This window comes from Terrapene carolina, unplaced genomic scaffold, assembly GCF_002925995.2.
Source record: "Terrapene carolina triunguis isolate 2854851 unplaced genomic scaffold, T_m_triunguis-2.0 Scaffold23, whole genome shotgun sequence".
NCBI classification, from domain to species: Eukaryota; Metazoa; Chordata; order Testudines; family Emydidae; genus Terrapene; species Terrapene triunguis.
Window position 1 is genome coordinate 2433093 of NW_020664374.1, and position 18756 is coordinate 2451848.

General features: G+C 38.6%; 1 protein-coding gene across 1 annotated transcript in view; it reads right to left on the reverse strand.

Moving 5' to 3' along the window:
• Window positions 1-18756, reverse strand: part of LOC112110521 (E3 ubiquitin-protein ligase HERC2) — a 214573-nt gene that overhangs the window by 23169 nt on the left and 172648 nt on the right. The window contains exons 71-85 of the mRNA XM_024205561.2: window positions 18006-18113; window positions 15317-15448; window positions 13762-13920; window positions 13558-13676; window positions 12973-13098; window positions 12559-12714; window positions 12246-12361; window positions 11908-12106; window positions 10382-10596; window positions 8771-8948; window positions 6978-7139; window positions 5945-6036; window positions 4970-5109; window positions 3808-3995; window positions 2896-3093 (exon numbers count right to left, since the gene is read on the reverse strand). Coding sequence (XP_024061329.1) covers window positions 2896-3093; window positions 3808-3995; window positions 4970-5109; window positions 5945-6036; window positions 6978-7139; window positions 8771-8948; window positions 10382-10596; window positions 11908-12106; window positions 12246-12361; window positions 12559-12714; window positions 12973-13098; window positions 13558-13676; window positions 13762-13920; window positions 15317-15448; window positions 18006-18113 — 2288 coding nt within the window. The remainder of the gene's footprint in view (window positions 1-2895; window positions 3094-3807; window positions 3996-4969; window positions 5110-5944; window positions 6037-6977; window positions 7140-8770; window positions 8949-10381; window positions 10597-11907; window positions 12107-12245; window positions 12362-12558; window positions 12715-12972; window positions 13099-13557; window positions 13677-13761; window positions 13921-15316; window positions 15449-18005; window positions 18114-18756) is intronic.

Genomic DNA, 18756 nt, shown 5'->3' on the forward strand with positions numbered 1-18756 from the left:
ATAGTTGGTGCACAGGGAGAGAATGGAATGGACTCTCTTGAGACAGATAAGCAATTGCCAACTCAAGAAGAGATGGGTTGAGAAGGTTTTGAACAACCAGAGCTCTGCTCTCAAGGAAGTAGTCAAATCTGCTACTTAGATTAACGTGAGGACAATCTTCAGCTAGGGAATTTGTGCCTCTTCCTAGATGGATCAGGGGCTAGCCAATAATAATACATTCTTTCCTTTTGGGGGCAGGCATGTAAACATCTAAATATCTCAGGGTTGCACAAATGTCCCTAGAAGTGTGCAAGGCCTCAGACTTCCCATTGAAAGAAAAAGACTGCACCCTCAAAGGGATGGTCCTTAACTGTTTCTGCACTTCTTTAGGGATGCCAGAAGTTTGCAGTCATGAGGTCTTTCTCATTAGTACAGCCATTGCCATGGATCATGTTAAGAGTTTGAAGAGATGTTTTGGTGACAAGCTGGCCCTGGGCTATGACAGAAGAACTCCTCCCTGGGCTCTTTGGGAAGTTTGTCAGAAAATTCTGAGGGAAATTCCAAAAAGTCATATTTAGAGAGAACCACCTTGTAATTCTCATCCATAAACTTATGTGGAGTAGCTCTTTCTTCCCAAGCAAGTTGAGCTTTTTTCGCTCTGTCTCTGGGACTTTGCTTCTGTTGTCCTCACCTGGTCCTCTCAATTGAAGTTGTTACTACCAGATGGGAGAAGAATTGTTTGAAATCCTATGCACCCTACAGCAACAGTCAGCCTTTTTTTTAAAAAAAAAAAAATAAAGTGAGTGGTATGAAGGCTGGTTCTGGACAATAATTTAGCAGAATCAAACAGCCCCTCATTTTTAGGCAGCGTCACTCTACCAGGAAAAGCCTGTCAGGTGTGGTTGGTGTTCCCTCACAGCCACACACAAGACTGCTGTGAAATGACCCAGCCACTGGGTCTCTCTCCAGGTGTTTCAAGCCCGCGAAGCCTGGACAAAGCCCAGCCATTGCCCCAGTCTTGGGGTCACTATACACACTTTCAGGGTACAGACCCTATCTCTGGCATACTGTTGGGACAACTGGGCCTACAAATTTACCCTAATTGTGAGTTTAACTGTAAGTGACTGAAAGTTAATAAAATGTCACAATAACCTATAACAACCAAGGTTGATGGGAAAAGATAAGAAAGGGAGACAAAGACTGAATTAGTCCACACAGCAAGGTCTACTGATAGAACTCAAGGACCGTGTTAAGATCATGCCTGATAAACAAGAGATGCAAGAGATCAGAAATCAGTAAACCAAAATTAGCGTGTCAGAAATTAGGCCTAATTGGTGGACAAAATAATAAGTGGATGGGCAATTCTGTCCATCCCTCCTTTCTGGGGTCCTCAAAAAGAGACTTTGGGGGAAAAGCTAATGGACTGCAACACTGGCTAATTGAAAGATGAGAGAAGGGGAAGGAGCAAGCTTCACCATCATGGATGACACCCCACCATCTCCTTTACCCTGATCCTGAAAGATGCCCTGACCAGACCAGGCCAGAGAGAGGAAGCCAAATGACATTGTCACCTTCATCAGCTCTGTCTGAATCTTGAACAGCACATGGTACAAGAGACTGTCTCTCTCCTTCCCTCTCTGACACACATCCTATTCCTTCCCCACCTTATTTCTTCTCTTTCCTCTCTCTCTCCTTTTTTCCTTCTGTCTAATAAGAGCCTGTCTTAGCCAACATATTTTGCAACACCACTGTAACCAGAAAGGTCAGCTAAAACAATGCCCTACACACTTCAATGCTGGTATAAGTTTGTCAGGTCTCCAAGTGGCTGATAAGACCATGAGCTGTGTTTTGCCAGCAGTAAGACTGCAAGTGAAAAATCAACATCAGAGACAGAAGCTGGATTTTCTATCTTTGCTAAACAAGAGGGCTTTTCCTTCTAAAAACTGTCTCCAGCCAAAGGGAAAGGGAACAAGGGAGGTTCAACTTGAAATCTTTTTTAATCATTTGCATTTTAAATGCTTTAATGGTTTTTCTTTCTTTTTGCACCTTAATAAAAAGTAAAAAGGATTTTTTATGGTGCGTCTTCCACGGTACTAGGCAGGCTGTAGTTTCTGTATACCAAACCCAAAATCTTATTAAACATTAAAATTGTTTAATGTTGGCAAGTGAGTGGGTTAACACCTTTGACTCTCTGGGCCCATATATACCATGTAAATTAACACACCTTCATCCTCCTGAGAGCTGGAGCCTGCTATCCAGCTGCCTCATCACAGGGTCCAGTACTGACTCCCCCCTTGCTTAAACACACATTCTCCCGACTCCACCCAAAGGCGTGAGCCTTCAAGTTTTACAGTTTAACTCTCTCAAAAGGCACATGGACATTGTAAAGCACAGATACATGGACACTGACATTTAGAGCAGATTCTAGCACCACTCTCTTTTACTCAACAGATAAAGCACAAGAGACTGTTCATGTTCTGACTTCAGTCACGCTAAAATGCATTTATCACTGCACACTTCTATTGTATCAATTAGCTAAACACCAAGTCATTGCATCTGAAATTCAAAAACCAATGTCGCTCCTTGGAAGAAGTCCATTTAGTTTTACTCTCTCAAGGTAAGTTCCACTGAATTCTAGGAGAGCTCAACTAAATTAGAACAGAAAACTTAAAATTTAAAAACTAACTGATAGCAGCAGCCTACACAATCCTTACAGAATGAGAGTCACGTTGTCAAATTCCACTTGCCACCTGAAATTATAACTATGATGTATTATTATTTATATTGTTCACGCATGAGCTAAGATACACAGCTCTATTCCATTTTATTCAGAAAATATTTAAACAATGTATATAATTACAATTACCACAATCTAAGATTTTTTTTAAAAATTCAAATATAAATCCTGATAAATACCTTTCCCTGCGATATCAGAATTCCCCGTAAAGTATCAAACCCAATAGAGGGTCCCTGGCCAGTTTCATCAAGGCGTCCTTCGAGATCAAACATGGGAATGCAAGGACAAAATAGTTCAGAGATGTGATGCAGTAACAACAGTCTGTTTCTCAATGCAATTATTGGTATTTCCTGTAGATGGTTGTACTCCATAGGAACCTATGATAGAACAATCATATTGTTAAGATTCAACACAGTTACTGTATGTGCACAGAACAATTTACAGATTAATAATTTATTAAGTAAAGGAATACAAGAAGATCTTGGTTTTAAGAAATTAAGATACTTGCTTATTTTGGACTGTCAGCACTATTATACGTGGCATTGGAATGTGGAAGTGGTAATTATTTTTATCACTTCAGATTTTAGAAGTCCTCCTATAGGGGACTCTTATCTGTACTTTTGATCCAGTCTATTGTACATGATGGGCAAGAGCAGCAATGGAGTGACATCAACATTATAGTGGTAGAAGAAAAAGTGAAGGAAAATATTCAAAAAGGGGTCTTTCAAACCCAAAGGGAGCAGTGAAAGATACACTAAAACAAAGGGGGGGGGGGGGGGAGTCATCAAACTTTCATAGCATTAGTTGAAAGCTGCACTTGAATTTCTTTTGACTTTCAAACTAAATTAATGATGGTAGCTAAAAGACACAAGTTATTTCTGCCTAGAATGGTGGAATCCCGCTATTTGAATTTGGGAAGAGGGACAGGAGCAACAGAGGGAGATCTTAACAAAAAAGCAATTAAAGCCTTGATCCAAAGCTAAAACCATGCATTTTCTTAGTTACTTAGAAAGGAAAAACAGCAACTGCAAAGTTTGAATAAGTGAATTAACTAAATTTCAATATCCAACTTTACTAAAGCAAAATCTTACTTGGGTAGGAAGCTTGCCAGCATTAGCAGGTTTACTAGTCGACCAGGCTAAAGTATGTGCTGACCCACAGGCAACTCTGTTTATTTTTTTACCCTGAAGTGCTGCAACCAACCGGGGTCTTTGAATGGCATTAGTTGTCCCATCTCCAAGCTGCCCTTCATCATTATCTCCCCACGTGTACACTTCACCTAAACCAACACAAACATGTTTACTTTCCTCAGAGAGAAGAATGAAAATCAAATTTACTTCTTGTGAAACTCTGGGGCAGGACCATCTTTTTGTTCTCTGTACAGCAGCTGGCACAATAGAGTCCTGCTCCATGACTAGGACTCCTAGCCGCTACAAACAAAAAATTATTATTCGTTATTTCCATGAAGGAAACACCCAGAATTACTAATCAAACAGAACTGAGACTCCCATTATGCTAGCTGCAGTACAAACATATATAAAGACATGTCCACTGCCCAGTTTACACACTCATTTAAGTATCTAAAACACAAGGAGGAAATTGGGAAGCAGGACGAGAATTACAGTGATAGAAAACACTACTTGCTGTCTATATTTGATGGTTCCATGGCAGACCAGACTGATGAAATTAAAGGAAAGCTTAGCCACTGTACATGCCTACTTTGTAAAATTTCACCAGCATTTTTGTAAACTTGCTAATTAAATGCAGAAACAAGTCTACTAGCAGGAACATTTAATAATTCAAACACACTAAAATGAACATAAGCTGCTCTGTAAGACACAATGACTGTTTGCTTCCATACTTCATTTACCAAGCTTAACATCTCAGCAAGTTGAAGAGACTTCCTAGATAACAGAAAAGCTTAGTGCACTCATTTAAAGCTCAACAAACTTGTAATTACTGTTAAAGCTATATGTTTTTCTTTAGAGCATCTCAAACGTTTTATGAAACTTAACTCTTATTTTTTTTACAGCTAAGTGACTGAAAACCTTGAAATTGTGTGCGTGCCCTTTTAGATCACCAACACAAAACAAGATTTGTTGCTTGGGAAGTATGTAAATATGTCAGTGCACAAAAGGAGGGCAGGTTGTGACCTATTAAAAATGTTGATCCATCAGATTTCAGACTTTTAAAAATGTTTCATTTTTCAAAATAAAGTTTATTAAGAACAGCTAAAATATTTGTTCTCTATACCGTCTTCAGTGCAGCAAACACAGTGCAAAGAGCCCGTAGCTATTGCGATGACTTTCTTTCCTTGCAGCCCTTGTACTTGTCGAGGTCTTCTCACATGGTCATCAGATCCATGGCCTAATCGATGATAATCTCCTTTACCCCTGGATATAGATAACATAACTAGTACAAACATTTTTCCCCAACCACACACTTATAAAAGGACTTTTTCAGATTTGTATAATTTAACTCCATAAAAATCATAATACTTTGTCTTCAAGTAAGACAGGACAACTTTAAAAGCTGACCTGGTTGTTAGTAGATTGGGGACCAAAGACCAATTTGTACTCAGTCACCATTATACCAGAAACTAGTGTTTTAGGCTGAGATTTACAAATATAGGCCAAATGTGAATTCATCATCATGAATACTTCTTTCCATATAGATCAATAACCAAACTTATACTAAATATTTAGTTTTCAGAGTAGCAGCCGTGTTAGACTGTATCCGCAAAAAGAACAGGAGTACTTGTGGCACCTTAGAGACTAACAAATTTATTAGAGCATAAGCTTTCGTGGGCTACAGCCCACTTCTTTGGATGCATATAGAGTGGAACCCGGTATTGTCTCCCTGTGAAGGTACAGTTATGTGGGGGGGGGAAAAAAATCTACCTATTTGTAAGTTGCACTTTCATGATAAAGAGATATAGTTCTTGTATGAGGTGAACTGAAAAATATTATTTCTTTTGTTTATCATCTTTACAGTGCAAATATTTGTAATAAAAATAATATAAAGTGAGCACTGTACACTTTGTATTCTGTGTGGTAACTGAAAGCGATATATTTGAAAATGTAGAAAAACATCCAAAAATATTTAATAAATTTCAATTGGTATTCTATTGGTTAACAATGCGATTAATCGCAATTACTTTTTTTTTTTTTTTTTTAACTTTGATTAAATCGACAGCCCTAATATTTACTGCAAATTCAAAACACATACCAGGTATATACTGCTCCGGACTTGGTAAGAGCCACAGAGAATTGTGATCCACATTCCACTTTAACCACTCCAAGGCCTGTGAGGGAATCAATCTGGGAAAACAGGATTAAATGCAACTAGATTGACTGAGACAAGGTGGGTGAGGTAATATCTTTCATGGACCAACTTCTGTTGGCAGAGGAGACAGGCTTTCAAGCTGCACAGGGCTCTTCTTCAGGTGTGGAAAAAGAAATCAGTGTGTTACAGCTAAATACATAGCGGGACAGATTGATAGACTGATTGAACAGCCTTTCTGCAGTTTGCAGTATTGTATGTGCACCTTTTAGTGAACTCAATGTATATGCTGTTCACAAGTCATATTTTGCAAAACTTTTCATTCCTTCCAGTTTTTAAGTTTTGTTTAAAATTAGAGTTAAACCTTAAACTTTTTTTTTTTTTTTAAACCAAGATCAGGGAAATGGGTAAAATTTTACATAGCATACTCTGCCTTCTCCTCTCCTCAGTCTAGGGGATAAGGATATTTAACATATGAATAACATCACTACCACCATATAGCAATATTATTCATGTTATCAGATATTTGTACCGTCTTCAACTCTTAATATTTTAAGACATTCCAAGTCAACTATACATTCATATGTAGCAAGTTACAATAAAATGGGATGTTGAGCTTAATCAATTTTTGGTCCATACATATTTTTGGTACCATATCTTTGAATTTATATATATGCCTGTGGAGATGTCAGGAGATTCTACTCGTTTGAGTTACAAGGGTTGCACATAGTTTTTCTTTCTCTTTCTGCAATATTGTTGCTTCCTGTGGTATTCCTAATTTTAAGTTTAGAGAATCTCTCAGACATACAAGCACAAAGCTATATTACTAGTCAGTGTGCCTAACTGAGCTGCCTCCGTGGTAACCACCAGGAAAACCCTTCTCTCCAAAGACAAGGGGAATCTTCTACAAATTGGTAACTCGCTTTTCATTACTCTTCTCTAAAATGAGTGTGTTTAAACTGATGTAAAATATAAATACCTTCATTGGTACTTTACAGCCATCACTGCCCCCTCTCCCAAGTTTTCCATAATCTCCATCACCCCATGACCAGACAGTATCATCATCAGTCAGACACAATGTCTGTGCATCTCCACTACCACAGGCTATGTCGATCACACGATAGCCCTGCAATGCTTCCACCTGAAAGACAGTCACCATTTTTTGTTTACAATAAGGGGTCTCAACTTTTTAATTTCAAACAGTAAGTCAAATAAAAACAGTCAACTTTCAGGGACTCTCTATTGAGAATTGAGGGTGTGATAACAGCTCAGGACCACATCAATGAATGAAGTCATGGATAGTCAAGAAAAGTTTAGTATTTTCAACCCAACAAAAAGATGACTAACAACGTACCATATGTAAAAAGCAAGAGAGAGTCCTGTGGCACCTTTAAGACTAACAGATGTATTGGAGCATAAGCTTTCGTGGGTGAATGCCCACTTCGTCGCTTTTCACACATCCAGACTAACACGGCTACCCCTCTGATACTCAACGTACCATATATATTTTACATACTTGGGTTATTCCTTTTATTTTGGTCAAGTAAATTCTCACTACAGTTAACAAAAAATCAGAAAAAAATGCTGCTGAAATATTTAAGGTAACCAAGGAATAGGTTTTATGAACTTCAATTTCTGGTTTCTGACTTTTATTGTGTATTACGTAAACTGAATAAAAATGCATGTTTGCAAATAGCTATTTGCTGGTTTATAATATTCAAGCAACCAAACAAGAGTATGAAACTAGTCAACATTGTATCTTCTGAAATGCTAACCTTCACACTGTAACTGTCGAGTACAGACAATAAAATAAATTGCCAGTTCAAGTGCCAAGTAATTCTGTAGGAGAACTAACAATCAAAATTTAAGTTATTAAAGGCTAGTTACCATGAAATTGTGAAGTCTGAATTATTGCTAGCCAACTAATCAGGGTATTTAACTTTCTTGGACTTATTTTTTTATTCCAAATTGCAAATAATGTCCTTTATACATTTTTAAAATAACCTCTTCAGAAAGGATCAAATCACACATATCTACATCTATCATAACTATTTACTTTAGAAACTCCTCTACCAAAATTATAACCGTTAACAATACTGGTCAACAAAAACATTTTTCTCTTAACAGTATTTCAGTATTGGATTCCCAGAATTAAGTACACAATTATACAACAAAAATCAGTTGCAATTGTTCTTATTGCTTATCACTGCATCGACAGACATTCTTTTCAAGCTGGAAGAGGGGAGCAAAGGGAATAAAAGGGAGTAGCATGCATAAGAGGGGAATGCCTGCTCATTTTCAGAAAGAATAGGGAAGCACTGGTAGGACTTACAGCAGAAGAGCTATTGGTGAGGAAGTGACATTTTATTTACTGGAGTAGGGACAGAGCCTATTTGGAAGGTTGAATTTTGTTTAGACGATCAGAAATTATTTCCGTTTCTTGTATGGGAGGTCAATTTTTTTTAAACAGTGTGTGTGGATGAGTTCCAATGGCCAGCTCCAGCCCTTATTATGAGCATCAGCTGCTGCTGCATGCTTAGCATTTATTTGTTCCTCTGCTGCAATGCAGTTCCTTTACCAGCGCTTGCTGGCAAAGTTTGTAGTTGCATTTTATTTAACCCATTCCTATCTCTTAAAACAAAATGGTTAATTCATTCTCATTTTCTCTAAACATTTCTACCTTTATTCTTTATATGCAAAAATTTTAAAAAGCAAAATATTTAGAACAGACATTCAAACTGCAGGTGATTAATTCCAACAATATCTTCTCACCAGTTTGGGTTTTAGCTGATCCTCACTATCTCCATGCCCAAGGCGTCCATATCTCCCTTTTCCCCATGTATAAAGATCCCCTGCTGCAGTAATACATGCACTGTGTGCTCCACCAGCAGCGATGTCAACTACTTCTATCCCTCGCAAAGACTCAATTACACGAGGACGATCACAAGGACTGAAATAGAATAGTTTAAACAGACAAAAAAAAAATTGAATAAAATGCTCCGATTAAGTAATATACATAACTAGCAACTCTCTCAGGAATCCTTTTGCTCATTTTGAACTATTACTTGTTTCTGGTCATTTTCCTAAAGAAAATAAGTACGAAAAACATCATTCAGAATAATCCTATTCTTACAGGTTCACACAGGCTTGAAGTATTTACCAACATATTTTATCAATGAGTTTCCATGTGCATAATTAAGGCTAAGATTTTGTCACGGATATTTTTAATAAAAGTCATGGACAGGTCATGGGCATGGGCAATAATGAAAAATTCACAGAAGCCCGTGACCTGTCCCTAACTTTTACTAAAAATATCCATGACAAAATGGGGAACCTGAGCAGCTGTGGGTGGCCTGGGAGGTACAGAGACCCCCACCACCTGTGGGGGTTTGGAGCTGCAGGGTCCCCCTCTGCTGGCAGCTTGGCGCTCCGGGGGTCCCCATTTCCCGCAGGGAGGCGGAGAGCAGCAGGGGTCCCCTGCCACCCGCGGAGGCAGAGAGCCGCATGGAGCGGGTCTCCTGTCTCTCCATTCTTCCGTAGGCTGCAGGGGCCCTGCAGCTCCCAACCTGCACTGGCTGAAGTCATGGAGGTCTTTGGAAGTCACAGATTCCGTGACTTCCATGACCTCTGTGACTAAATCGCAGCCTTATGCATAATTGTGGATCATAAGCATATAGTCACTTACTGTGCAAGCATACTGTTAACATTTTCATTTAGACTGTGAAGTATCACTTAAACACCTCAAAACTGTTCAGACTCCTTTGTGTCATTTCAGCTAATCTGTCCTACTACAACTTCCCAGATAAAACCAATACAGTAGTAATGGCTTAACTAAAACAAAGGAGTCAAAACATTTATCTCCAAAATTGAATCAATGTTCACTAAAAATACAATTTAACATATTGTGATGAAATTGCTAGTGTAAAATGTACTACTATCCCCTACCAGATGGAATCAGAACTGCCGTACTCTGTCAAAATCCCTGTGCCTCTACCAGAGAATGGAGTTTCTCGTTCAGCTCAAGCAGTATGGGGCTTGTGCCTTTGGAGCAGGAGAATCTTAGTTTTAAGCCCTGTAGTGCCATAAAATTCCAAATATTCAGAATGTGCAACCCATTGAGGCAGCCATGGATTTGTTACAATACAATATATAGCCAATAACAAAAATAAAAAATTGACTACTTTTTTTCCCCTAAAAATATTTTATTAAAATATTATACTGGCTTCTCTAGTTTCAAAAAAAGCCAATCCTTGAGTAGGTATGGAAAGCTAGGACTTTGATCTACTTATAGATTAGGCAATATTTGTCCAATGCTTCAACTATATAAATCCCATTAATACATATGCATCAACATCTCAACATAAAAGGTTTTCAAAATGTTACCTTCTGTTTCCGTGACCCAGTTTACCATCTTCTGCCTCACCCCAAGAATAAACTTCTCCTTCTGAAGATAGTGCCAAACAGTGCTTTCCTCCTGAGTTCACAGCAACTTTCTTTATGAACACATGCTGAATGGATTCCAGTAATGTTGGTGTGGAAACTGACTCAGTCCCTCCAATTCCAAGCCTGCCACCTGCACCATATCCAGTGGCATAAAGCTTCAATGAATAAAAAAAGTGTATTTTATATCATTAACTTTCTGAATAGGAACATTCATTTAAACTACATGATACACTCAGTGCAATTAATTGGATTCTAGTATTCATTGCTTCCTTAGTGACACGAAGGACAGAAACATTCTTTGCACATCTGAATTTTCTTTCCTGGAAAGTACAGAATATATACACTTAGAGTAACTGTATATATCAAAACTCAAATGGGTTTGTCTGTAACTTGATATCAGAAAGCTACATTAGTACATAAGCTAAACTTCTCTTATGGGGAGAAGAGGGAACTTCCAAGTGACTTAGTTTTGAGCAGCTGTTTTTCCCCATGAACCATTTTGAAATGAGAACAGGAGTACTTGTGGCACCTTAGAGACTAACAAATTTATTTGAGCATAAGCTTTCGTGGGCTACAGCCCACTTCTTTGGCTGCATCTTTGTTAGTCTCTAAGGTGCCACAAGTACTCCTGTTCTTTTTGCGGATACAGACTAACACGGCTGCTACTCTGAAACCTGTCATTTTGAAATGATGTTTTAGCGCAAACTCTGTAGGCTTGCTAAACAGAACTGACATACAGGCTTTTATGGTCCAAAGAGGTTTAATAATATCTATGTATGCCCCCGACATTTTAAGAGTCAGTTACATGCATTTACATGGTAGAAAGTAATTGTCTAAATTACCTTCAAACATTTAGTTTACACAAACTAGGTTTAAGTAAAAATAATTAGGACATTCTCACAACTAAATTTTCCCTTTCTGTCTATATTTCACGAATTTGATTGGCATAGTGTGATACTGAATGTCTATGGGATACTATCATACAGCAAATTGTTAAGCCCGCAATTTCAACTTTAACTTTCAATTTCCTTGTTTTTGATTACATCACACAAATTAGATAGAAGGCTTAAATTTCTTTCCCTCATTAAGTCAAACTCTTGATCAACAATTCTACACATGTGAAGCACATCAGCATTCCCATCAATAAGAGTAGACATTCAAAATAATGTTAATCGTTTGTTCAGAAGCAGATATCTGTGTTAAAATCAGCATAGCTTTCTAAGCTTAGAGCTGGCATCATCATCTTCTGTACAGTGCAAAACTTTTCTTCGGTACAGTAGAGAATTTTATTATACTAGGTCCTTGTTCACCCTGTCAGTACTGGCAGTTGTGTGTGGGTTTGTTTTGGGTTTTTTTAAATACAAGTTTTGCAAAATTCACACTGAGTCAACCAATCCCACTCACGCTGGCAGGCTGACATTTGCCAGGGAAGTCTAACTTGAACAATTATTTATTGTAACCCTTACCTTCCCATCAGCAGTCACGGCAAACAGAGTCTGTTCACCACCAATTAATTGCACAGGTCTAAGTGTGGCAAGGGCTTCACATGGAGTTGGAACTTTCACCTTTGCCCCTTCAATACCTCCAAGCTGTCCTCTATGATTATGACCCCAACCATAAATAGTTCCACTACCTCCAGCTGAAAGGGTCCAGTCATCTGGTCTCCTGCAGATAATTCAAAGGAACACAAAGGAAAAGTGTAGAAGATTGAAAATGGAAGCTTTGATATGCTCAGCTTTTCATTCTAACACTCAAATTTGAAATGTCACAAGACTAAAACATTATGGCAGATTAACATAATAACCTGTTCATCCATTGCACAAGCTGTTCATCTTGCTCTCTCTTAAAGGCATCATGGCTCTCATGGAGAACATCCATATTCTCATTATCTGCCATTAATTCTCGGATTTTCTTTGCCACCTGCAATGTTATACTGGATTAGAAACCATTACTTAAAATAATAGTTACTCTTACTTAACACTTGGCATAAGAGTGTTTAAATCTCAGCTATTTTCTTCCTCAGATTTAAGTATATTGTTCATTCAGAGCTTCATAATTAATTTCTTTTAACACACCCACATGTTCTGTTACCCTATATGAAAATATTTCTGCAGTACCTCATCAAGGAAAAGGCGAGGCAATGAAGTTCTCTTATCAAGAGCAACTGCAACCCTGGAGGCCATACAGTATCTTCTGAACCAAGCCCATTTGTGTGTCTCTGCACAGCAAGGAAGTGTGTCCAATTCTAGATCACAAGCAAGAGCTACAAGCACCTGCAAAAATAAATAAATAGAAAAAATTCTGGAGCTATATTGCATTTTGGGTGCAGTAGAGGTGTGATTTAGTTCAGTGACACTAAGCTCCAATTGGAAATAAGCATGCACTCAGTGGATCCTTTACTGGATGTTCCTGATGTAGGATGTGGCAGTTTTCTGGAAGTGTCATTTTACTTTGTTTACCATACATGCTAGCTAATATAAAATTCCAACAGAACCATGCTACTTAATTATCCAATATTAGTATCTTGTTACCTTAAAGAAAGGGCTGTGAAGCAACTGTTTGCCACCTCTCACAATAGGATCTTCATAGTCAAACTGCCGCTGCAAAGCTTCTGGAAGGCCCTTAACCAAAGCAGCTAAAGCACTGCCTGTGAAACTCTGGGGGGGGGGGGGGGGAAAAAAAAAAAACAACAAAAGACAAAGTTAATTTATACACTTAATATACAATGGTAGAAAGGGTAAATTCTTAGGGTAGTTGTGATGGAAAATTAATTGCAATTTGATAACCAATGTGGAACATGAGCTCTGTCCAGCCCCTAATAGGCATCTGTCCATATCACAAACACCACCCTTACTGGCAATTCCAGATGCAAAGAAGTAGATGGTACAAAGTATGAACTAGTCTTTTGTTCTTAAATGAAGACCCTCCAGAATAAATTTGAAGCTAACTGGCAAGCTGGTGTGGGGAAGGGTGCCCACCTGTACTTTTCCTGTCTGTAGCTAACCACAGATTTCAGTTATCACAGCTGCATCTGGCACCTTTCATGTGTATTACATTAATTTGAACATTTAACAAATTAGAGCAAGATTTTACTACTGATAATTTGAGCTTCTTACCATAGTTCGTGTTTCTCCATCATTATCCCCTAGAATCCTGTTTATGTTAATAGATTGGCCAAACTCTGTTGTTAGCAGCTTCCGTAGTCTCTGCAAGGCCCACATTCTGTGTCCAGCAGCTAAAATGGCAAAAAGAAAACTTAAATTGCTTATAATATCATTTTTACATCTAATCAATAGACTTCGTTTTAAATTTGCACCTACCTAGGGCACTTAATTGAGCACACGCTGCAAGTGACGCTGCCAGGCGAGGAACTATACTCCTATTGGAAGCAAAATTCAAGCGGAAATCCAGCAAACATGTTACCAAATCCATTGATGGACAAGAAAGAATGCAGCGATCTGAAAGGAGGTCTTTAGGGCCTGTGAAAAAAAAAAGTTAGCTTTTTTAGTCACTTAGTTATCATGAGAATCTTAGTAAGTGGACTCAGATCTAACACCTTCAGCACTCACTATAAAACAAGTACAGTAACTCCTCGCTTAACATAGTAGTTATGTTCCTGAAAAATGCTACTTTAAGCGAAATGTTAAGTGAAACCATTTCCCCCATAAGAATTAATGTAAATGGGGGGGAAGGGTTAGATTCCAGGGGAAAAAAATTCGCCAGACAAAAGACATATTTACACACACACACACACACACACACACACACACACACACACACACACAGAGTATAAGTTTTAAACAAACTATTTAATACTGTATACAGCAATGATGGTTGTGCATCTTGGTTGAGGTGGTGGAGTCAGAGGGTGGAAGAGGTTGCGATATTTTCCAGGGAATGTCTTGCTGCTAAATGATGAACTAACGCTCGGCTGAGCCCTCAAGGGTTAACACATTGTTGTTAATGTAGCCTCACACTCTACAAGGCAACACGAATGAAGGGAGGAGACACAATAGATGCATGGCAGTGGCTGCAAACATTCCCTGCGGAAACTGAATGTGATGATGAACCCACGCTATCCCACTGGAGCACACCACACTCTCCACTTTCCAAAGTGCAGACACACACAGTGTGTGTGTGTGTGTGTGTGTGTGTGTGTGTGTGTGTGTGTGTCACGCACATTGCCCCTTTAAGTATGCTGACCCCACTCTAAGTAGATCTTGCCTTTTTAAGTAGATCAGCAAATTGAGACAGCAGCTGCTGCCAGCAAGCTCCCTCCATCCTGAGCCCTGTTTTGTTCCCCACCCCCGCTCTGTGGAGATGGGGTAAAGGAGCAGGGGGAGGGGGACACCCTGACATCAGCACCCCTCTTCCCCCCTATCCCCTACACAGCAAGCAGGAGGCTCCCGGGAGCAGTTCCAAGACAGAGGGCAGGAGCAGCACATGGCAGTGGGGGGAGGGACAGGGAACTTAGGGGAGCTGATGGGGGGGGCTGCCGGTCCACCCTGGTTCCAAGCCCCCACCAGCTAGCTCCAATGGGCTGCTCTTCCTGCAAGCGGTGGACAAAGCTGGTGGCTGCCAAACAACGTTATAAGGGAGCACTGCACAACTTTTAACGAGCATGTTCTCTAATAGATTAGCGACGTAACAACGAAACAACGTTAACCGGGACGACGTTAAGTGATGAGTTACTGTAGTTCTAATCCAGATACTCATCTTTCTAAGGAGAGTATGCCAAAACTGTATCCTCACTTATTTATGTATCTTGTTACTTTGTTGATGTATTCTCTTTTCTAAATAAACATGTATAAGTGGACAAGGCAACCTTTGCTTATGAATACCTGAATCTCTCCTCCACCATATATTATAACTTACCTGCAGCTGGCATGATAGGATAAACAGTGAATCGCCATCCCCATCCATTCACAGAGCCATCACTGATGAACTTCCACTTTAATTCATCTCCTGGAATTCGCAATTCACTAGACCAATCGGACCACTCACGACCTGTTACAGTGGGATAGTAGAGAAATACATTTTCATCCATACTTATTAATTATTTCAGTCATCCATAAAATATCATATAGCTACTAGATGCTAGTTGCTGTAAGCATTAAATGAATGTTTCCGGGGGAGGGGGGAGGGAAAGATCTGTAAATGAAGCACATAAATGTGCATATAAAAATAGCTAAAATCCAAGACAAGAAGCAATTTCCTGACAACAGAATTTTGTTCCTGCTTGAAAAGCTCAACTTAAATTGTCATCTAAGAGATGCCTCAGTTGTTTTAATACCAAAGTCAGTTACATTTCTGAAAGTCCACTTTCCCGTGGAAAAAATAAAATGTTGGCACCAAGCAATCCATAACAATATACAAAATGAATTCACTGTTTAGAATCTTTTCCCACTTTCTCAGTTCAGGGCAATTGCACCTGTATTTCCCACCAATGGTCCAGCAACAGCACCCATTCTCAGGCTTCCAGCTCCCCAGCGGTTGTCTTTCTGGATGGAGACCTGCATCTCATTCCCTTCTAATCAGTTTTTTCCAGGATGCACACTTCCCTGTCTTCACTGGGTTATTCCCAGCAGAGAGAGGCCGATCAAAGCACATCTACTTGTTCTCTCTGCAGAAACTGGTAATAGTTATAAAGTACCAAACAGTTCTTTTTACGTAAGCCTATTTCATTCCTAAGATAAAAGTCCTACAGAGAAAACATTTAAAACAGTAAGAGAACCTACACACATGCTAATAAGCTTACCAGACATCACCCCACTTCTAACATGAAGGACTGCTCCTGCCAGAGCCCAACACCCCACCCAAGGGGTTCTCTTTGTGGTGACAAGATCATCACAGCTTTAGCTCAGAACAAGCACATTCATAAACATGTTTAGTCCACCCTTTATACAGTTCAGGGGACTCTGACCTGGAGTTTCCAGAAGCACGTAATTAGTACACAAAGGATCTCTCCTCCCAGTGCAAGGCTTCAAAAGGTTGGCTTCAGAGGAGAGAATTTGCTTTTCCCTCACCCCCACGTACTTCCTAGGAAACCTACTGCAAATGTATTGTCCCAAAAAGCCCTTTGATGTTCCTAATACCTTCCAGAGATTGCATTAAATCTTGTCTTCCTGCTAAAGAAGTTCCACATAATCTCACAATAGTACAAAAACATTTACATTTTTAATACAAAGATAAAAATTCCAAAGATATTTACCTTCATTCAATAAAATTGAACTCAACTGAATGAGATTTGTCCACAATATTGCATATCTGTCCCAACCACCATTAAGCAACTTAAATACAGTACTAAAACAATAATTATAAACTTGTGTGTCCAAATTGATATGAGATCCAATGTGAAGGCATGCCTTCTTGCTCCCTACATCTACTTTCAGACACCAGTAGACACATGTCCCAATTTGAATAACCTTGGTTCAGGGAGACGGTGGACACCAGAAGGCCCATGCCACTACACAGATTCAAAGTGCTCCATAAAATGGACTTCTGCTCTTGGAGGAAGGGTCAGCAGAAATGGTAGCCATCATGATCCATAGCTTGCCCATACTTTAAATGGCACACTTGATGAGAGTGAGAAAGGAAAATACCACATGGGTGAGTAATGAAAGAAGAAAACTGACAGAGATACTGGATATATGATTTGATCCAGGGAGGGGGGGAGGAGAAATGAAAGAAAGAGGAGAGGAAGAAAGAGCAAGTGATAGAATTTAAAAACTCTCCAGCCTGTGCCCAGATTTTATTTAGAGCACTTGAGAGCAGAAAGATTTGCCTTTAATGTAGTAAAACCCGTATTTCCAGAATTTTAAAATTCTTACCAAAAAAAAAAACTAGCATTCCTGTTATAAAATACCGTTTCACACGATGTTCAGATTCATTAAAAATAAATACCTTGGTTATACAGAAAATTGTACACCACACATACTAGGAACCATTTGGGGATGTAACAGTAAAATCAGCATTTACATCTGATCTTAAGGCACAGGCAGGAAAACTTATTTTACAAATCACAACAGAATTACCAAGCAACAAATTAAAAAGTAAAGCAAATTAAACAGTATGTTTCAATCCTGCCCCAAAACAATTACCACATGCTGCCAGCTTATACTGGTCTTTATACATAGAGGTTAGAATGTTAAAACAGATTTTAAATGTGGAGTCTATCAAAAATAATTTAGGCTGCAGATTAAGGTTGAAATTCTTCTGTAAAATACACTACTTTATTTGCACTTTAGAAATTACTTTGCATATACGCACAAATATTAAAAGTTGTTTCTGTTAAATAAGTAATTACCAGAATCTACATGTGTTTCAATTTTGGTTATGCATGCTTCAGAAATAATCTAATGTATTGAGACAACTGCCTAAATTTTTTAAATGTTATTAAAAAAACATTGTAAATCAATACTAGATATGTATTTTTCTAGCCTATTCTCCACCCAAAATAAACCTATTGCGATACAATAAGAGTATATTTCATCCAACATTCAACAGTAAGATAAACTAAGCACTTAAGAAAAATAAAGTAAATATAACATTTGATTCTCATCACCTGATCGGACTGAAACTATCCTGTTGACTCCATCCATTATAGTGAGAGGGTCATGGCGCCGCTCTGTAGAACACTGGCGATCAAATTCTACTCTGAGTCCCTCGGCACCTAACAAGTAACAAAGTACTTTACATAATTAAACAATAAGTAAAATGGGGAAAATGTAAGCTTTAAAAGTCCAGTGAATTAAAACACTGTTTGAACTGTTCTATGCTGATCAAGCGAGAACATAGCTATTTTCTATTAAGATAATTATTTGCCTGTAATTAATGTTCCTTGAAAGTATTACATAATATAGATCCACAAACCACAAACCAGTTGAATTTGGGCCAACTGTATATGACAATGTTCAGAACACTCCAAACCTTACGTGATCTGTTAAAGCATGTCAGAGCAAAGCATACCTGCAAGCTGAAGCAAAATGGCTAACAGCATCAGAAGTCTAACTTTTGGACAGTATTAAATCAATTCAAAATGAAACCACAATGCACAGAGAAAAATTATAGTCTAATAGTTAAGGCCAAGGACAAAGAAAATAATTTATTTCTGGCCCTGATAACGATTTACTATGTGGTTACGGGCAAGCTGTTCCCAATGTCCTAATGAAACAAAAATTAGATGTAATCTTCAGCTGCAGAGCAGCTGTGTACCAAATCCAGTACTGCCCAGAGAACCTGAATTCATGAAGAGTACATTTAACAGGTTCAAGAAAGGTTATCATCAAGCGTACAAATTTTTATTATAACAACAG